General features: G+C 36.6%; 1 protein-coding gene across 7 annotated transcripts in view; it reads left to right on the top strand.

The window, feature by feature from the left end:
• Positions 1-22,372, top strand: part of BTBD8 (BTB domain containing 8) — a 94,014-nt gene that overhangs the window by 66,461 nt on the left and 5,181 nt on the right. For 5 of the 7 annotated variants that reach the window (XM_061411227.1, XM_061411229.1, XM_061411230.1 and 2 more), the window contains 7 exons: positions 8,392-8,574; positions 9,229-9,366; positions 10,268-10,397; positions 12,780-12,841; positions 20,240-20,945; positions 21,165-21,252; positions 21,684-21,823. In XM_061411227.1, coding sequence (XP_061267211.1) covers positions 8,392-8,574; positions 9,229-9,366; positions 10,268-10,397; positions 12,780-12,841; positions 20,240-20,945; positions 21,165-21,252; positions 21,684-21,823 — 1,447 coding nt within the window. The remainder of the gene's footprint in view (positions 1-8,391; positions 8,575-9,228; positions 9,367-10,267; positions 10,398-12,779; positions 12,842-20,239; positions 20,946-21,164; positions 21,253-21,683; positions 21,824-22,372) is intronic. The other 2 variants (XM_061411233.1, XM_061411228.1) reach the window with 2 other exon arrangements.

Below are 22,372 nucleotides of genomic sequence, written 5' to 3'. Positions count from 1 at the left end.
CCACAGAACTGGAAAAGGTCAGTTTTCATTCCAATCCCAAAGAAAGGCAATGCCAAAGAATGTTCAAACTACTGCACAGTTGCATTCATCTCACACGCTAGTAAAGTAATGCTCAAAATTCTGCAAGCCAGGCTTCACCAGTCCATGAACTATGAATTTCCAGATGTTCAAGCTGGATTTAGAAAAGACAGAGGAACCAGAGATCAAATTGCCAACATCCTTTGGATCATTGAAAAAGCAAGAGAGTTCCAGAAAAACATCTACTTCTGCTTTATTGGCTATGCCAAAGCTTTTGACTGTGTGGGTCACAACAAACTGGAAAATTCTTCAAGAGGTGAGAATACCAGACCACCTGACCTGCTTCCTGAGAAATCTGTGTGCAGGTCAAAAAGCAACTGGACACAAAAGCACAGACTGGTTCCAAATGGGGAAAGGAGTATGTCAAGGCTGTATATTGTCACCCTGCTTATTTAACTTCTATGCAGAGTTAAAATGCAAAATGCTGGGCTGGAAATAAAACACAAGCTGGAATCAAGATTGCCGGGAGAAATATCAATAACCTCAGATATGCAGATGACACCACCCTTATGGCAGAAAATGAAGAAGAACTAAAGAGCCTCTTGATGAAAGTGAAAGAGGAGACTGAAAAATCTGGCTTACAGCTCAGCATTCATAAACCTAAGATCATGGCATCTGGTCCCATCACTTCATGGCAAATAGACGGTGAAACAATGGAAACAGTGACAGACTATTTTGGGGCTCCAAAATCACTGCAGATGGTGACTGCAGCCATGAAATTAAAAGACGCTTGCTCCTTGGAAGAAAAGCTATGACCTAGCTAGACAGAATATTAAAAAGCAGAGACATTACTTTGCCAACAAAGGTCCGTCTAGTCAAAGCTATGGTTTTTCCAGTAGTCATGTATGGATGTGAGAGTTGGACTATAAAGAAAGCTGAGCACCAGAGAATTGATGCTTTTGAACTGTGGTGTTGCAGAAGACTCTTAAGAGTCCCTTGGACAGCAAGGACATCCAACCAGTCCACCCTAAAGGAAATCAGTCCTGCATATTCATTGGAAGGACTGATGCTGAAGCTGAAGCTCCAATACTTTGGCCACCTGATGCAAAGAACTGACTCACTTGAAAAGGCTCTGATGATGGGAAAGATTGAAGACAGGAGAACGGGACGATAGAGGATGAGATGGTTGGATGGCATCACCAACTCGATGGACATGAGTTTGACTTGAGCAAGCTCTAGGAGTTGGCGATGGACAGGGAAGCCTGTCATGCTGCAGTCCATGGGGCTGCAAAGAGTGTGACACAACTGAGCGACTGAATTGAACTGACTGATTTTGTATTAGTTTCTTTAGTCATTGAATAGTTAATCTCTATTCATGAAGGCAAATAAATGGCCCAGTTGTAATTCAGTTCAATAGAAGTAAAAATGTCATTTATTACTATTGCAACTATTATTATTATTTAGTGGATTTTTAAAGGACCTCTGTGGTTCAAAGTATACTTTTTATTTTTTGAAATCATGTATAACATAGGTACTATTACCTCCATTTTGTATATGAAAAAACGAATCAGAAAGGTTAATGCTTTATTCACATTCACAGTGTTGGTAAATGACAAAGCCAGGTATTAAAACCAATTGCTGCCATTCTAAAGGTAATATAATAGATGTTCAACATGGGCAAAGAAGCTTTTTTTGGAAGTGTGGGCCCTGACTTCAAGGAACTCACAAATCTCTGGAAGAATAGGCACTTAAATAATGATGCAAAGTACAAGTTAGACTATGATGAATATGAACATTAAGTTCCATGTAAGTCTTATTTACCTTTGTAGCGCCAGCCTTAGGGTAATGCCTAGAACATTGTAGGTACTTGGTATATATTGATAGGTAAATAAATGAATAAGTATAGTTTATAATTCAGGTATATACATGGAATTACAGAAGTAAAAAACAGTTGATTCTGATTAGAAGGATAGAAGTAACATGAGATGAACCGGAAGATAGAAGACAGTTTCAAAATTAAAAAGTATGTTAGGGCATTCCTGACAGAATTTTAAAATGTGACCATGGCCCTGGAGACCAAGCAGTGCCAATATTGTGTTGTAACTAAAATAATGAGAGAAGATGAGTCTGGGGAGAGGCTAAGGCCAGATTGGGAGGGATCTTAACTGACTGTCTCAATAAGTTTTTTTTTTTAAACAAGTGTTAAGTATATTTGAAGAATAAGCTCTTCATACTGTGCCTCTCCCTCTCCTACAATATTTTATTTTGGTTTTATAGCTCTAATCAGTTTCTTGTAAGCTTTGTAAATCCTTGATTTTTCCTTTTAAGACATATAAAAATGACCATCAGAATAACCAAACATTCCATATGATTAAAAGCCTTTTGACATCACGGTGATTACAATGAAAATGTAAACTTTTGTCTTTCTTTGTGGATATTCAAACCTTAATGTAATCTTCATATTTTATTATATAGATAAAATATATTTGCTTTTTTTTTAATAAAATAGAATATTTTTAATTTTTTCAAATTAAAATTTAAAATATGTTATCCAAAAAAATGAAAGGTTAAGCGGTTTTCTTTTCTTTGGCTCTAATACAGTTCAATGGCAGGGACATTACTCCATCAGTAATGTGCCAAACACTGTCCTATACCAGTGGAGGTAAGAATGTGCTGCATTGGACTATTTACGGAGAATTTTTTTTAATTTTAATATGAGGGACTTCTTGGTCACTATGTTGCAGTTTGGTAAGAAACGGCTGCTCCCTCCTACCAAGTACAAACTATTGCTTTGGGGAAGAAGAGACAGCAGGGTAGAGAAGTGAGTAGAAGGAGAAGGTGTTAGTTAGGGCTTCTGACTACTTGAGCTATTTCAAAGCATGATTAAATTTTCTGTTTCAAATGTTTTGTTTAAGCCTTTTTTTAAAAAAGCAAATTATGAATCATTCTTAAATATAGAAAAATTGAAACAAAAATAGTTACTGGGGTAAAACTGAAGGGGTGTATGTGTGTGTGTGTGTGTGTATATACATATATAAAATGCTGTTAGTCCTAAGACCAAAAGATAACTGAAGGCTATTTAATTGACACAGTATCAAAAGAATTAAATAGTATGAGTCAGTGTTTATTCAGTATATGATGTAAGGACAACAACCAGGAATTTTGCTGCAAAAAAGCTGGATCTATATATCACATCCTGGTATGCCGGTATACATTCCAAATGGATCAAAGATTTGAAAGTAAAGAAAATGAGGCCATTAAAATACTACAGTAAGCCCTGGAAGAATTAGTTTATAACCTCATCAGGGCAGTGAGGATACAAAATTTAGAAGCTGTAAAATAATTTAGTTCCATAAAAATGCAAAATTTCTATATATTAAAAATTATCATCAGTTCAGTTCAGTCGGTCAGTCATGTCCGACTCTTTGCAACCCCATGGACTGCAGCTCACCAGGCCTCCCTGTCCATCACTAACCCCCTGAGTTTACTCAAACTCATGTCCATTGAGTTGGTGATGCCATCCAACCATCTCATCCTCTACAAAATCAAAAGGCAAAAGACCGTTTATATCATACTCTTACTCTAATTTTTCTTTTACAGAGAGTTCCTACCGGTTGATTTTTTAAAAATAGCTAAATGTAGGATAAGATTAGGTAGTTCACAAAGCAAATACATTGCCTCTTATTTGATGAACAGTCCTCAACTTCATTTAAGAGAAATGGACATTAAAATTACAGTGTCTCGACTTCCCTGGTGGTCCAATGGCTATGACTCCATGCTCCCAATGCAGGGCACCCAGGTTCAATCACTGGTCAGGGAACTAGATCCCACATGCTGCAGCTAAGACCCAGTGCAACCAAATAAATACATTTTTAAAAAAATTACAGTGTCAGACCATATTCTATAAATGCATATCTATCTATCTATCAATTTAGTAGGGAGCAAAATAAAGGAAATTTGTACTATTTTAACAAGGATGTAGGAAAGAAGTACTCCATTCCTGGAAAGGGAATATATTGGTACAATTTTCGCTGTGTTTTTCAAACTTTTTTGACTGACCCAGAGCAAGTTCTTTTTATATTATAACCCAGTACACTCACACATGTAGAACTGAAACAAGTTTCCAAAATGAATACATACCATATTAAATATGATGTTCTGATATTTTATATTTTTCTCCTTTCTCTTTCTTGTTTTCTAATGCTGATTGTAAGCCACTAAATATATTTCTCTAGGTTGCTAGGGGAGAAAACTACAGTTTGGAAAACAGCACTGCGTTGAATATGTGCTAGCAATGTTTATATCCTTCTGGTGCCCCACCTCCTGTCCTCTTGACCCATGTGTGTTCAGCCATTGCTGCAGCGTGCAGCTGCACGCGGGTGTGACCTGACAACACTTTCCTCAGCCACATCACACATACTTCTCACTTCCTGTTCTGAGGCTTCACCGCTGCTCCACCCCGGGTACCCACAGTTATGCAAACCGTGAAAGGGAATATCCCAGGGCACAAACCTTGACCAACAGGAGACGGGAACCAGTAACTAAGTATATCCCTGATCTAGCCCTTTAGGTGAATAATTCAAATTGTATTCTCTGTAGCTCTTCAGGGGATACCAAGCAAGACTGATCCCCTGTTGCCCGCAACAACAATTGCTATATATTATTGCTTCTCAAACTGTATATACAAACACTTCAGGATCAGGAATTCCTTGGCGGTCCAGTGGTTAGGACTCCATGCTTCCACTGCAAGGGACACAGGATTCAATCCCTGGTTGGGGAGCTGAGATCCTACATGCAGCATGGCACAGCCAAAAAAAAAAAAAAAAAACCACTTCAGAGTCTTGGTCAAATGTAGATTCTAAATCAGTAAGTCAGGGGTGGAGCCTGAGATTCTGCATTTCTAACAAGCTTCAGGTGATGGGTATTGCGGATCACACTTTTGTTAGCAATCAGCTAGGAAACATATCCTTCCATTGACTTTCTCTCCTTCCCTATTTCACTCTCTTGGGATCACTGGCATCCAAGCCTATTCCTTAGGCTCAGTTATTAGGCAGTTCCTAGATAAGACTAGTATTGATCCAGCAATATTGACCCAGCATATTAATTTTATCCCATAGATATATTTACATTCATGTGAAATAATGTTATCTACATGGTTCTTCATTACAACATTGTAATAGCAAAAACTGGAAACAACATAAATATCTACAAGTAGAGGTCTGGTTGTATCTTATGTCCATATTAGGGACTGTTCTGTAGATGTTGAAATAATAATAAGGCTCTTTATATTCTGATAACAAAAATATTTAAGGTGTACGCTCAGTATAAAAGCAAAGTACAGAGTACTGTGCATATTAATGCCTCCATTTGAGGAAAATGAGGGAAAAATTACCTTTTTTATTTGTTATACATAAGATAACTCGGGAAAAATACAGAAAATAAGTAATATTGATTGGGACAAGGGAAAATAGGTGGCTCGGGACAGGAGTGGGAGACTTCTTAGTAATGCCTTTTATATATTGTTGAAATTTGAACCATGTAACTATTGAATTTAAAATTTTATGTTTGACCTAGCAGTATATTACATTTCCTTCCTTCTTTGAACCTCAAGCTACTCTTAACATTTAATATTATTATATATTCAGATCAGTATGGAATAAGATGACATACCATCTGTTAGCATTTATGTCCATATTTTAGTTTTCCAATAAATTTCAAGCTAAATTATGACAACTATACATCTATATTTTTTAAAAAGATTACTGTCAGAGCACATAACATTATGAATATAGTAAGCATTTAATAGATATCTGCCAAGTTTATTTGATTATACTTGTCTCTAATACTAGAACAGTCCCTATAATAGAACAAATTTGGTTTATTGCCTAAAACTCTTAGTAATTGCACAATTACTCAGGAAGTCATCAGTGGAGGAAAGGATAACAGTAAATTATAATAAATATGTAAATTTTTTAAAGACTTGAATTATAGCATATTACAATTTTTTTTACTCTAAATAAAGCAGGGGAAGTATATAATATGTTTTGAAAGAATTCTTAGTAAATGGGTGAAATTTTTAAAGTTTTGATGTTCAAAGTTTAAACTTAATTTAGCTTAAGAATTCACTTACAGACTCTAAGTCTCTGATGTGCTTAGAGATCAATAAACATTTGAGTGTCTGCTATGACCCTGTTCTATACTAGGCCCTGTGGATACAATGATGTGTAAAAGGAATCTGGTGTAGGTGTAGAGATCAGGGAAAATTTCCAGGTTTTCTAGTTATTTATTGCTGTGTAGCAAATCACCCCAAAACTAAGTGGCTTTAAACTATTGATAAAATTTATTCTCCTCTTGAGAAACCTGTTATTTATGTCAGGAAGCAACAGTTAGAACTGGACATAGAACAATAGACTGGTTCCAAATAGGAAAAGGAGTACGTCAAGGCTGAGTATTGTCACCCTGCTTATTTAACTTATATGCAGAGTATATCATGAGAAATGCTGGGCTGGAGGAAGCACAAGCTGGAATCAAGATTGCCAGGAGAAATATCAATAACCTCAGATATAAAGAAGACATACCCTTATGACAGAAAGCGAAGAGGAATTAAAAAGCCTCTTGATGAAAGTGAAAAAGGAGAGTGAAAAAGTTGGCTTAAAGCTCAACATTCAGAAAATGAAGATCATGGCATCTGGTCCCATCACTTCATGGCAAATAGATGGGGAAACAGTGGAAACAGTGTCAGACTTTATTTTTGGGGGCTCCAAAATCACTGCAGATGGTGATTGCAGCCATGAAATTAAAAGACGCTTACTCCTTGGAAGGAAAGTTATGACCAACCTAGACAGCATATTAAAAAGCAGAGACATTACTTTCTCAACAGAGGTCCATCTAGTCCAGGCTATGGTTTTTCCAATGGTCATGTATAGATGTGAGAGTTGGACTGTGAAGAAAGCTGAGCGCCAAAGAATTGATGCTTTTGAACTGTGGTGTTGGAGAAGACTCTTGAGAGTCCCTTGGACTGCAAGGAGATCCAACCAGTCCATCCTAAAGGAGACCAGTCCTGGGTGTTCATTGGAAGGACTGATGTTGAAGCTGAGACTCCAGTACTTTGGCCACCTGATGCGAAGAGCTGACTCATTTGAGAAGACCCTGATGCTGGGAGGGATTGGGGGCAGGAGGAGAAGGGGACGACAGAGGATGAGATGGCTGAATGGCATCACCAACTCGATGGACATGAGTTTGGGTAACTCCGGGGGTTGGTGATGGACAGGGAGGCCTGACGTGCTGTGGTTCATGGGGCCGCAAAGAGTCGGACACAACTGAGCAACTGAACTGAACTGAACTGAATTCTCTGTGAGTTGACTGGGTGGTTTTTTTGCATATCTTGCCTGAGCTCAGTCCTGAGTCTGCTTTCAGCTGATGGCCAAGTTGGAGGCTGGGCCTCCTGCACCCTTGGGCTTTCTTACCAGGCTTCTTTTTGGCTTTGTGGTCCCAGAACCAAGAAGGTAAAGATACAGGGTACAAGGGTATTTGAGATCTAGGCTCTGAAACTTGCACAATATCTTTGTTTGTGCCAGCAAGTGAACTAGCTAGTTTAGAATCAAGGGATGAGGAGTCAAGTCCACCTCTTGAAGAGCTGAGCTACAAAGAATTTGTGGCTATGTTTTTCAGTCTACTACAATTGATCAGATAACTATTTATTCAGTAAATAGGTATGTTCTATTTAAGGATTGTTTAAGAATTAAAAATGAAATGAATAAAATACAGTAATTTATAAGTTGCCATTTTTTCGTTTTCCTTGGAGCACATGGTATTTGTGAATTGTCATTCCATTTTTTTCATAGAGATAAATATTCATAATATTCTTTCCTATGGTGTAAAAATGAATCATTATTAAATAAATAAAATATAAAAAGAGTCTTAGGAAGAAGCAAGTCACTTGGATTTGGAAGTAATTTTTACCCTTTCTAAATTTGTAATAAAGAACATGTATTTTATAGTCAGAAAAGAAATAATACTGTGTCAGTGTATCTCCATGCAGCTATGAATATCTGTAAGCACAGAAATTAATTCAGTAGTGAAAAATCTCAGGGAAGTCAGGCTTTTCTTTGTAGTTATTTTGTAACTTTGCTCTCATGTTTCTTTTAACTTTGCTTTAAAGGTGATTTGTTTCCAGCTCAAAGTTTGCCCTTTTAGGATAATTTTGAATGAATGAATAAATATGTAAAGCTAATGACAAAGATATTAGCTATCTGGAATTTTGGTTTTTTTGCAGGAAGCATCACAAGAAAATGAAAGTATTTAATTTGCTTGAAAAGTTTTTTTTATGAGCAGTAATCTAACTTTTCCCCCCAATATTTTCAAAATTATAAGAATGATAAGAATGCTGCTTTTCTTCTGATGGAAAGTGACAGGCTAATCGTCAGTTTACCCAGAGTGAAGTGGACAGAGTCAGCATTGATCATGGCATCTCAGCTCCAAGAAGAATGCATTGCATTTATTATAGAAAATTTCTCCAAGATCATTCAAAGTGAAAATTTTGCTCTTCTCTTACAGGTACTATGTCTAAAATTATATCCTATATTTAGTCCCATCTTTGTGTTTTGATTATAATTATGTAAGAGTTTTCAAATGCAGGCTCCCTTTGATTAAATTAGTATGACTTAAGTAAATTCCATACCAGATGGCATGTTTGCCTAGGATTTAGGGCAGTGATGGACAGGATTTTTGGCTCGTACATAAGATAATGAAGGGAGGAAGGGACAGGTTGGAGTGCCCTGGCAAGGCACAGTGTAACTATAGCCAACTCCAGTCCTCAGTCAGCTAAGCCGTACTTTAGAAATTGAAGTCATAAAGATGTTTTGAGCAGTAATACAATTATGGTCCATGAAAAATTCTCTGTCTTACTGGGACCCACATTCTCTAAATTTAGTTACTAAAGGACTTTTATTACTTATTTCTAGGCTCTGTCTTAGTACTGTTTTGGCTCTTAAGAAGTGTGTGTGTGTGTGCACACGCAGATATTTTTAACAGAGGAAAGGGTTTAGTATAGTATTTATTATTATAATTATAATAATTATATTATTATTAACAGAAGAAATAAGTTTTCTGATTGAATTCATACAAACAGTTATGAATGGCCAGATGCATGCCAGACTTCCACATTTCTTACACATATTCCTATTATATGTCAATTTCTGTGTTTTATAGTCACAAGCAATGAGTAGCACATCTGATCTGTTGGACAAAATTTTTAAAGCTGTTGAAGAAAACATTACCACTGAGAATAGTTGCTCGCTTCTTATGGCTCTGGACACATTACTGAACTCTGACAGTACAAAAGAAATGGTATTAAATATCATAAAAATTAATTAAAATGATGAAATATTTAAAGTATTATAAGATTTTTAAATATATACATATTTTAAATGTTGCATGATTCATTAAAACTAAGTGTTTGATACCTGGGGGTTGGTTATAGTCTGAAGTTTTATGTATATTTGGGATTTCTTGTCATGCATAATTTTAAAAATTTCATTTACCTCTAAATGGACTTACTATAATTATAGAAGTTTAGAAATTTAGAAGTTTGGCTGGCTAATTCTAAGCATAGTTTGGTAGCAATATTAATTGGTACAGCATAACTTTAGTATTTCTCCCCAGTCTCTCCATTAAATTTCCTAAATATAAAACTTAAAGAATTTTAAAGGATGTTTTAGAGTTTTAATCATCAGTATCTTTTAATTTTATAATATATTTTTAAATTCCTTTTTGTTTTAAGAAAAAAATCAGTTAAAGTTGGATTGACTGGGAAAAGGCAAAATTAAAATATATTTTATTTTTAAACAATTCATGAGTGGTAATAAATAAGCTAATTGCAAATATTGACAATTTTTTCAACAAGAATGACAAAAAATTGTCATCATATTTATTATTACTGCATAGGATATTTGACCTTGTAATGTCATAGTTGATTTGAAAAGGATGTGGAAGGTATTTATATAAAGGTTATTGGTAGTTTAAAACAGTGGTTAAAAGGACAAGAGTGAAAGAGTAAGGTTCGTGTTCACTATAAAATTCTGTTATTGAAGAGTAAGCCTTCATAAATAACTTGTACCCTACGATCTTAAAAATCTAAGTGATGACATCATTGATCTAGCTTAGGAGTAAGTAGATTCGGAAAGGAATAATGACTGGTTGCTATGACAATGTGGCTCTCACCAGCTGCTGATTTGTTGCCTGAACACAGGGTTTTACGTGCAAGATCCAGGCTCTGCGTGATAAGCTGTGGATCTTCCTGGTTCAGTCTTTCTATGCTGTTCGTCACACAGAAAGCTGGAAGCTGATGAGCACAGATGATCAACAGAAAATCCAAGCAGGTATGTTAGCCTTGAGATTTTTTATTCCTATAATTGTGACAAGGGATGTTTTAAAGGAATTCCAGTAAGTGGTAGGGTTAACGTTTATTTGCTTCCGTTCGATAACAGCCTGCTAATTGAAACTAGTGATAGTATGTTTAGGCAGTTTTAATAAATCATGCTTTTTTTTGTTTGTTTTTTGAAAATGAAACTCATTTCCTTTATACATACATATATAATTCTACTTTGTATTAGCAAGTGTTCTAGCAAATTTGCTTAAAAGCATTCTTGTAGAGAGATTAGAAGTATAGAAAATGTAACCCATACAGAACAGATTACCAAACATACTTTCTCTCCCTTTCAAAATATATTTTTCCATAAAGCTTTTCCATCTTCTTTTGCATAAGATACCCTTCCTTGTGGTTTTGCTTAGATTAGATGGCTTTATTTCACGATCGATTGGTTCAGTGATATGATGTGTGCTATTGCGGAGTGTCCCGCAGGAGCCGCACAGTCGTCTTTGACATTTAATAGGTACCATTTGAAATGTTAGCATTAAACAAAGGAGGTATACTGCTCAGAATGTGTTCAAAATGTTACAATAGAAAATTGAGGGTGTGGAACTAAAAATGGCTTCATGACTATTTTTGGATTAAAGCAGGTACCTTAGGAAAAATATTGACAGATTCAGTAAGTTTATTTTTCAAAACATTTTAAGAGACTGTATTTTATGAAGCAAACATTTCTGTACTATAAAACATGGAAGACATATATGATATAATATATTCTTGATAACACATGGATATATTAAATTCTTTAATGGTTTAGTCAGAATATGATCTGCTCTGTCTTGTGTTAGGAGTATAATATGCTAGTGTAGCTAGATGTGATCTCAGGAATACTTTGCAAAGAAATCCAACAAAATAATAAAACAACAAAATCTATGAAACAACAAAAGTCATGAGAAGGTCTTTATAAATGGAAATTTTTTTCCTGTGACTATTTCTGTTCTGATTTTTAGATGACAGTTCATCTGTATGATTCAGTGTGAAAAAATAAGATCAGCATTCCATGCGTAGGTGTCAGTCAACTCTCTTCTGTTTGAAAGTAAACTTTGTTTTTCTCCGTTTTTTAAAGGATTTCATAGTTGGGTCCCAAACAATCTTCTTTATCTTAGTTCTGCAGAGTGCTAATATAAAATACATGTAAATACAAACACATACACATACCTACAACAAAATGTTATTGGCATTCCAACTAATTGTCAAAAAGAACTTTTCAATCTACTACATCAGAGTAAAAATAATTTTTAAAATCTTAAATATGTTGAATTATAATGAGTCCTGACCTATGCATAATTACTGCATTGGGAAATCCCAGATAAAGGAGTAATTCTGGGTTCTCTTTTTTATAACACTTCTTATGTTCTAGTTTGAGTTACTGATCTTTGGGAGAAATCTTGAATTAATTTCTACCTGTATATTTTTGTGCAGTCATTTGCTGACCACAAACCAGTCCTTGTAATTTTATTTCTAGGAACCTGCTTTGTCTTATAATTCCTATAGAACAGAGATAGTAGAAGGTGTATGGTAGAATTACAGATAATTTAATGTATTTTTCATCAGCTATTTTAATAAAAATAAAATTGGAAATTATATATATCTCTTCAAAATATATTTTAAAGCTATATAACCTTCAAAAGGAAAAAATCCATTAGCTAAACTATATTTACAGCTCTTGTATCATTATTCCTATATTTTTCCCTGACGTCATTTAAATTCTTATTTAAAGAATATCAACTGAGTTCCCCAATAATTTCCATATAAACCTAAATCTATAAAATGAATTTTTATGTAATTCTAAAAAGAATGATATAAAGTTTAAGGACTGTCTTATGTTTTATTTTCAACAAAACCATATTTTTTCTCTTTACTCTTTCCTCCTGACATACCTGCAAAATTAGAAAATTTTAACAGTGTTTTTATATTTTTAGGGTAGAAATTTTCTCATATTTAATAGTTTATAAAATATTACATTTGCCACAATCTGTACTTTTTTTTAATTTGGAAAACCAGCTAAAAGGAAGTTATCTCTAAAATTTCACACCTTGAGAAAATTCTAGGTTTTTGTAAATGTACAAATCTTCTCCACAAGGCTATATGTTTCTCATGTATTAATTTTAATAACATAAAATCCATAGGAACAAGAAAATAAGATTCAAAATAAATTTCTTTAAGATAACTTCTAAAGCAGATAGTTATTTAGTGTATTAGATTGTTTCAGCTTTTTAAAAGTTATTTCCATCAAAATGTAGCCATTTTCTGCTGATATATTATTATCCCTTTACTTCTGTGGTAATAAGAGTGCTTCCTATAAAAATAAATTGCTATTTTTCCCCTACAGCTGCATTTGACAAAGGTGATGACCGAAGACTTGGCAAAAAGCCTATATTCAGTAGCTCTCAGGTAAACTTTTACAGTTTTATAAGCCCAGATGAAAAATAATTTAAATTTTATTATTTTATATTTCAGAATAATTTTTTAAAATTTATTCATTAACTAAAGCTGTTCCTGGATGGAAATAATTTTGACTCTTTTTTAAATCAAGTAAACAGTTTTAAATTTTTAAGTGATAATCATTTTTTATATCCAGTTGACATGGGAAGTGAAATATTGTCTACCTTTTTTATTTCCTTGAAAACCTTTTTGGCAACTAGCACAGTGGAACTATTCCAGATCAGAAATTGTCCAGAATTCTAAATCCATTTCCATGTCTATTTTTCTTTCTTTTTTTTTTTATGTCTATTTTTCTAATTAACCTACTTCTTAAAAAGAAGATTTTAGTTGTCCCAGTTTTCTCTAAACTAAGATTTTAATCCACATAAGGTATTTTTGGTGTGCAAAAGGCAATTAACATCAAGAGTACAGTTGTGTTCACTTTAAAAGTTACTTGGTGTACTTACATGCTGCTGCTGCTGCTAAGTTGCTAACCAAAATAGTCAAACTCTCTTTTTTTAATTTATTTTATTCATTTATTTATTTATTTTTGGCTGTGTTCGGGTCTTTGTTGCTGTGCGAGCGAGTAGGGGTAACAAAGTAGAATGGTGGCTGCCAGGGTCTGGGGAGACAAGGCAAAGGGGAATAATTGTTCAATGAGGATTAAGTTTCAGTTTTGCAAGGTGAAAAAGTTCTAGAGGTTTGTTGCACAGCAAGGCATATATAGTCAACCTGACTGTACTACACACTTAAAAATAATTAAGATGGTAAGTTTTATGTTATTTGTTTTTTAGCACATTTACACATACACACCGGAGAAGGCAATGGCACCCACTCCAGTACTCTTGCCTGGAAAATCCCATGGACGGAGGAGCCTGGTGGGCTACAGTCCATGGGGTCGCTGAGGGTCGGACACGACTGAGCGACTTCACTTTCACTTTTCACTTTCATGCATTGGAGAAGGAAATGGCAACCCACTCCAGTGTTCTTGCCTGGAGAATCCCAGGGACGGAGGAGCCTGGTGGGCTACAGTCCATGGGGTCGCTGAGGGTCGGACACGACTGAGCGACTTCACTTTCACTTTTCACTTTCATGCATTGGAGAAGGAAATGGCAACCCACTCCAGTGTTCTTGCCTGGAGAATCCCAGGGACGGGGGAGCCTGGTGGGCTGCCGTCTATGGGGTCACACAGAGACGGACACGACTGAAGTCACTTAGCAGCAGCAGCAGCACACATACACACATACACACACACATTATTAATGATGGTTAGAGTTTCAGTCTAGCTAACTTAATATATGTGAAAATTATACTAACCTAGACATGCATTCCAATGATATGGAGACATACACTGAGAGTTCCAGTTTGAAATGCAAAGAGTATATTGCCCTTGCAAGAATGGAATAGGGAATCTTTTCTGCCTTATCGGCTAGTAGATAGGAACTCATACAGCTTCAAGCCACAACCAGTAGCTCTCATGGCTGTGGCAGAGGTCAAGCTCCAAATGTCTAGGGTGAAAAACTGTGGGACACTGGAGCTTTTTGCTAGTACACCTCCTAGCACTATTTCCCTAAGCCTATTTCATAACATACTAGCTCCATCATTTAAAAAGTTAAAATATAGTAAAAACGATGTAAAGGAATAGTACTAGACCTGAAAGTGTGTCTAAGAGGAAGGCTTTAGAGGGTTACTCTTCTTCTTTATCATATGGTGAACATTCCTAAATGGTTAATTGTATATAAGAAACATATGTAAACTTTGTAGATATAAATCACAGATTGTCTAAAAATGCATATACATTGAATTCTCACCATGTAATGTTAATGCTGAAATTTCTAAAGGACTATCAGTTCAGTTCAGTTCAGTCACTCAGTAGTGTCCGACTCTTTGCGACCCCATGAATCACAGCACGCCAGGCCTCCCTATCCATCACCAACTCCCGGAGTTCACTCAGACTCACGTCCATCAAATCAGTGATGACATCCAGCCATCTCATCCTCTGTCGTCCCCTTCTCCTCCTGCCCCCAACCCCTCCCAGCATCAGAGTGTTTTCCAGTGAGTCAACTCTTTGCATGAGGTGGCCAAAGTACTGGAGTTTCAGCTTTAGCATCAGTCCTTCCAAAGAACACCCAGAACTGATATCCTTTAGAAAGGACTGGTTGGATCTCCTTGCAGTCCAAGGGACTCTCAAGAGTCTTCTCCAACACCATAGTTCAAAAGCATCAATTCTTCGGCCCTCAGCTTTCTTCACAGTCCAACTCTCATATCCATACATGACCACTGGAAAAACCATAGCTTTGACTAGATGGACCTTTGTTGGCAAAGTAATGTCTCTGCTTTTTAATATGCTGTCTAGGTTGGTCATAACTTTCCTTCCAAGGAGTAAGCATCTTTTAATTTCATGGCTGCAATCACCATCTGCAGTGATTCTGGAGCCCCCAAAAATAAAGTCTGACACTGTTTCCACTGTTTCCCCATCTATTTGCCATGAAGTGATGGGACCAGATGCCATGATCTTCGTTTTCTGAATGTTGAGCTTTAAGCCCACTTTTTCACTCTCCTCTTTCACTTTCATCAGGAGGTTTTTTAGTTCTTCTTCACTTTCTGCCATGAGGGTGGTGTCATCTGCATATCTGAGTTATTGATATTTCTTCCGGCAAACTTGATTCCAGATTGTACTTCCTCCAGCCCAGCGTCTCACATGATGTACTCTGCATATAAGTTAAATAAGCAGGGTGACAATATACAGCCTTGACCTACTCCTTTTCCTATTTGGAACCAGTCTGTTATTCCATGTTCAGTTGTAACTGTTCCTTCCTGACCTGCATACAGGTTTCTCAAGCGGCAGGTCAGGTGGTCTGGTATTCCCATCTCTTTCAGAATTTTCCACATTTCATTGTGATCCACACAGTCAAAGGCTTTGGCATAGTCAGTGAAGCAGAAATAGATGTTTTTCTGGAACTCTTGCTTTTTCGATGATCCAGCGGATGTTGGCAATTTGATCTCTGGTTCCTCTGCCTTTTCTAAAACCAGATTGAACATCTGGAAGTTCACGGTTCACATATTGCTCTGAAGCCTGCTTGGAGAATTTTGAGCATTACTTTACTAGCGTGTGAGATGAGTGCAATTGTGTGGTAGTTTGAGCATTCTTTGGCATTGCCTTTCTTTGGGATTGGAATGAAAACTGACCTTTTCCAGTCCTGTGGCCACTGCTGAGTTTTCCACATTTGCTGGCATATTGAGTATAGCACTTTCACAGCATCATCTTTCAGGATTTGAAATAGCTCAACTGGAATTCCATCACCTCCACTAGCTTTGTTCGTAGTGATGCTTTCTAAGGTCCACTTGACTTCACATTCCAGGATGTCTGGCTCTAGGTGAGTGATCACACCATCGTGATTATCTTGGTCATGAAGATTTTTTTGGACAGTTCTTCTGTGTATTCTTGCCACCTCTTCTTAATCTCTTCTGCTTCTGTTAGGTCCATACCATTTCTGTCCTTTATTGAGCCCATCTTTGCATGAAATGTTCCCTTGGTATCTCTAATTTTCTTGAAGAGATCTCTAGTCTCTCCCATTCTGTTGTTTTCCTCTATTTCTTTGCAATGATTGCTGAGGAAGACTTTCTTATCTCTTCTTGCTATTCTTTGGAACTCTGCATTCAGATGCTTATATCTTTCCTTTTCTCCTTTGCTTTTCGCTTCTCTTCTTTTCACAGCTATTTGTAAGGCCTCCCCAGACAGCCATTTTGCTTTTTTGCATTTCTTTTCCGTGGGGATGGTCTTACCCCTGTCTCCTGTACAATGTCATGAACCTCAGTCCATAGTTCATCAGGCACTCTGTCTATCAGAGCTAGTCCCTTAAATCTATTTCTCACTTCCACTGTATAATCATAAGGGATTGATTTAGGTCATGAAAAGACTCTGATGCTGGGAGGGATTGGGGGCAGGAGGAGAAGGGGACGACAGAGGATGAGATGGCTGGATGGCATCACTGAGTCAATGGACGTGAGTCTGAGTGAACTCCGGGAGTTGGTGATGGACAGGGAAGCCTGGCGTGCTGCAATTCATGGGCTCGCAAAGAGTCGGACACAACTGAGTGACTGAACTGAACTGAATGGTCTAGTGGTTTTCCCTACTTTCTTCAATTTAAGTCTGAATTTGGCAAAAGGAGTTCATGATCTGAGCCACAGTCAGCTCCCGGTCTTGTTTTTGCTGACTGTATAGAGCTTCTCCATCTTTGGCTGCAAAGAATATAATCAATCTGATTTCGGTGTTGACCATCTGGTGATGTCCATGTGTAGTCTTCTCTTGTGTTGTTGGAAGATGGTGTTTGCTATGACCAGTGCGATCTCTTAGCAAAACTCTATTAGCCTTTGCCCTGCTTCATTCCGTATTTCAAGGCCAAATTTGCCTCTCTTTCCAGGTATCTCTTGACTTCCTACTTTTGCATTCCAGTCCCCTATAATGAAAAGGACATCTTTTTTGGTTGTTAGTTCTAAAAGGTCTTGTAGGCCTTCACTGAACTGTTCAACTTCAGCTTCTTCAGCATTACTGGTTGAGGCATAAACTTGGATTACTGTGATATTGAATGGTTTGTCTTGGAAATGAACAGAGATCATTCTGTCGTTTTTGAGATTGCATCCAAGTACTGCATTTCGGACTCTTTTGTTGACCATGATGGCTACTCCATTTCTTCTGAGGGATTCCTGCCCACAATAGTAGATATAATGGTCATCTGAGTTAAATTCACCCATTCCAGTCCATCTTAGTTCTCTGATTCTTAGAATGTCGACATTCACTCTTGCCATCTCCTGTTTGACCACTTCCAATTTGCCGTAATTTATGGACCTAACATTCCAGGTTCCTATGCAATATTGCTCTGTACAGCATCGGACCTTGCTTCTATCACCAGTCACATCCACAACTGGGTATTGTATTTGCTTTTGGCTCCATCCCTTCATTCTTTCTGGAGTTATTTCTCCACTGATCTCCAGTAGCGTATTGGGCACTTACTGACCTGGTGAGTTCCTCTTTCAGTATCCTATCATTTTGCCTTTTCATGCTGCTCATGGGGTTCTCAAGGCAAGAACACTGAAGTGGTTTGCCATTCCATTCTGTAGTGGACCACATTCTGTCAGACCTCTCCACCATGACCCACCTGTCTTGGGTGGCCCCACAGGGCATGGCTTAGTTTCACTGAGTTAGACAAGGCTGTGGTCCATGTGATTAGATTGACTAGTTTTCTGTGATTATGGTTTCAGTGTGTCTGCCCTTTGATGCCCTCTCGCAACACTTACCATCTTACTTGGGTTTCCCTTACCTTGGACATGGGGTGTCTCTTCATGGCTGCTCCAGCAAAGCGCAGCCACTGCTCCTTACCTTGGACAAGGGATATCGCCTCACCACCGCCCCTCCTGACCTTGAACGTGGAGTAGCTCCTCTCAGCCCTCCTGTGCCCGTGCAGCCACCTACTCCATATACTATATAAATACTTTAAAATAAATAGACTCCAGGATAGAGTAAATTATGTAAGATTAGTTTTAAAGGTGGGAAGAGGTCTAACATCAGAGTCTTCCTGGTCTTAAGTATTAAAAATAGAGAAATTTATTTTTTGAGCTAAGATTTGATCAAGAAAACAAAATCGAGGACCAAGCCTATTTGAAGTTTACAAGTATTACATAGAATCCTAGTACACTGCACTGAATGGGACCAGTCTGTACCCCTAAATATGCATAATTTGAGGCCCAGAGACGTTAATAATGAGTTCTTAAATATCTGAGATTTTTTTCTTCATTTAGAAGCAAAGTTAGAGTAAGAATCTAATTATTCTTTATACCTTGCTTTTTGCTAAACTTAACTAGCTTATTTATTATTTATGTATATATGTATGTGTATGTGAACATAAACACACACTTACCTATGTTATTTCTATCTTAAACAAATTTTCATTGTAAATAGAAGCTTTCTATATTTCGAAATAACTAGACCTTGAACTGTATATCAATATATGCTCAAGGTAGATAACCATCATCACACGTTCTTTGAGTACCCAGTGTGTGAAGGGCCTGGTGCTAAGGGATCAAAGAAGACAACACAGGTTCTGCCTCACACCTCTACAATTTCATAACAGCCTTCCAATGAAGGGGGGGCAGTATTTACATAAAAAATGGCAATATATTCTTAAAATTTTATTCTATAATTCATACCAGTTATTCACTTCCATACAAGGTTGGTTCTAACCAAAATGATAAAGTAGGTGAATTGTCTTTAGTGCCCTTCTATTTTCCTCTTTTTACCTATTTCATTTGTTTTTAGGCCCCCTGTTCTTTTCTCCAGACAACCAATACTGTATTAAGATGCTGTGGGCGATGTTTATGGGTTTGGGGTTTTTTTGGTTTTTTTTTTGCTCTTCCCCTGCCCCCAAAACCAAACTTTTCAAATGTCAGTGTGTTATTTCCCAGAAGTTTCCCTCTGGCCCTTGCCTCCAGAGGACTAAATATTCAGTGATAAAGTTTCTGGCATTTGGTAAATAGGATTGAAGAGAGAATTTTTGGTGAAAAATCATTATGATGTCCCTCACAGCTTACCATGTAATGACTACCTGCTTAAAGCAGTAAATCTTGAGCTCAAGTCCTAGTTCAGTCCCTTTTCATCATGTGCATGCATGTGAGTGCTAAGTCGCTTCAGTCATGTCTGATTATTTGCGACCCTATGGATTATAGCCTGCTAGGCTTCTCTGTCCGTGGGATTTTCCAGGCAAGAATACTGGAGTGGGCTGCCGTGCCCTCCTCCAGGAGATCTTCCTGACCCGGATACTGAACCCTTGTCTCTTACATCTCCTGCATTGGCAGGTGGGTTTCTTTACCACTAGCATCACCTGGGAAGCCCATGGCCTTGGGTAAATTCCATACCTGCTTTAACCCCTGGTTTCTTGTCTAAGAAATGGAGATAGCAGCAGGAGATATCTTACAGAATTGTTGTGAGGAATACGTGAGATGATATATGAAAAGCATTTTAGCACAAAACCTGGGAGTGGGCTTTCAAAAAATGTGGGATACTATCGTTTACCCAAGGCATCCTAATACTGTTAAGTGTTCATCTCTACCGTAATTTCATAAAGTTAAATAGTATGCCTTTTTAAAAGTAGAATTTTCTATTAATTGTTGTTTGTTGTATTTCAGATTTGATTAAGGTAAGGTGATCAAAGACACATTTAAGTGATCCAAGATAATTCAAGTTTTAAGTGGCCCTAAATCATAATGTGAATTTTGCGGCTTTTTCCTCTTTGAAAAACTGGCTATTGAAACATAAAGCATTACGTGTCAAAGACTTGTCAAAATACAAAGTATTTTTTTTCTTTTTTGTAGCAAAGAAAACAGGTTTCTGACTGTGGTGCTATAAAAAACAAATCCGCTGGAGGAAGTAACAAGAAAGAGTGTCTGAGTTATCTCTCTGCTCATCAGAAGATGAAATCTGATGGATTAGGAGCCTCTGGACATTCATCAAGTACTAATAGAAATTCTATAAATAAAACTTTGAAGCATGATGATTTAAAGGAAAAGGATCCAAAACCAGCATCCAAGAGTACAAAAGAATTAAAAACTGTGGAAAAAAATGTTTCTGGAAAGCCCAAAGCTATCATAAAGCCCAAAACGGAAAATAGTGATAATGCAAAGTCAACAAACCTGTCACCTAGACAAGCTGTGGAAAGATCAGCAACAGCAGCAGCAAATGAACAGAAAAATTCAGGAAATGGAAAAGGAGTGAGAAATCAGGAAGAGCAAATTACAGGTGCCAGACCCAAGGTACTCACTGGAAATTTAAATGTGCAAGCCAAAGCAAAGCCTTTGAAGAAAGTGACAGGCAAAGATTCTCCACATCGCCGAATGGCAGGGCCCTCCAGCAGATCTACAAATTCAAGTATGGAATTACTGACTTCCACTGACTCTCTAGATGAACCAAAAGAAAATGGGTCAATGAAAGAGAAGCTTCCTGGTCATAAACCTTCCTCTTGTGACTCTCGAGGACAGACTGTGAAAAACAGTGTAGAAGGTATCAAAACTTCCACTGTAGGTGAGTTTTAGCACTCTGATACTTTTATTTAGTTTCAAATGCCAAAAAGAATTTAGTTACATATATTTATGCAAACTGAGGAAAAAGTTTTTCTCATTCTAACATTTAATTTTGTATACATTGTATTTAATTTTGTATATATTGTATGACCAGTGAATTTATACATAATTATTACATAGTTACTGTTCAATCTCATGACTCACTCATCTTCATTTACAGCAATGAAATCTCGACCTGTTTCAAAAGATACCAATGGAATTTCCAATAAAAAAAGCACTCATGAACAGGAATCTAATACACATAACAGGTAAGTCTTCATTATTTTACCTAGACATTAGCTTTCTCTGGAAGTCAATCATATACCAACTTCTAGCTAAATATTGTTAAAATATTTTTCCTTAGAAAACTTAATATATTTATATAATGATACTTTAAAACTTATTATACAAAATGATAGAAGAATAATGTATCCTTGTGGCACCTAATTATGCATTGCTTTCCCATAATTGAGCTACAGTTTTATAAACTTAAACACTTACAAACATATGACTTTTTCTATTTTCAGAAAAGAGATATTTTTTACTTCTTTGAGAAAAAGTGTTTTTCTTTTTGCTTTTTTTTTAATTGACATTTAATTGATGTACAGTGTTGTGAAAAACTGTATTTCATGCATGGGTCTTTTAAAAAATTATGTTTCAGAGTCTCAGTGTAATACTGAACACAAATAATTTTTCTTAGTGTGCTAAAGAAGATCACCAGCAAAGGATACAGTGATCCAGTACCACAGGCAATTTTAAAAAAAAGGGGAAATGGCAATGGATGTGCTACAGCTCCGCAGAGGACAAAGAATGCCACAGCTAATCTTGCTAAAACTCAAGGTAAAGTTGAAATACTCCTAGGTTTTACTTCTTTGTTTAAATGGAATAAGCAGAACTCTGATTCTGGAACTTCAGCAACAGATAAGCAAAATATAACATGACTTCACTCATTTTACATTCATTTCATACTTCAGAGACAAGATTTTATTCTTCCACTTTTCAGACAAGTATTTTGGTATTTTGGGGTATAAGTTTACTCTTTATTTTCTTTTGTGAAAATCATATTAAAGGAGTCACTAGGCTATCTGCATTTCTGGTCCTTCTGTATATTATGCTTGTGTTTCTTCAAAGCTTCACTGATAACTCTAAGAATTCCATCTGCAAAGCCATCACTAAAGAGCTCTTTAAAAACTAATGGTACAGTCTAGAGAGCTGTCATACGTAGGAAGGAAGAATTTTCTCTCTAGACTCTGTGCTGTGCCTGTTGTTTTCCATGTTCTAAGAAAGAGAAGAATACTGATCAGATTGCATAGTTTGCTAATATAATAACAGATTTTAAAAATTGATTTGCTTCATGCATTAAGCATTCACATATGTAAGAGCAGTTTG

The sequence above is a fragment of the Bos javanicus genome, chromosome 3, assembly GCF_032452875.1.
Source record: "Bos javanicus breed banteng chromosome 3, ARS-OSU_banteng_1.0, whole genome shotgun sequence".
Classification (NCBI taxonomy): domain Eukaryota; kingdom Metazoa; phylum Chordata; class Mammalia; order Artiodactyla; family Bovidae; genus Bos; species Bos javanicus.
The sequence above is the reverse complement of the archived record's forward strand: the minus strand, read 5'-3'. Positions and strand labels throughout refer to the sequence as shown.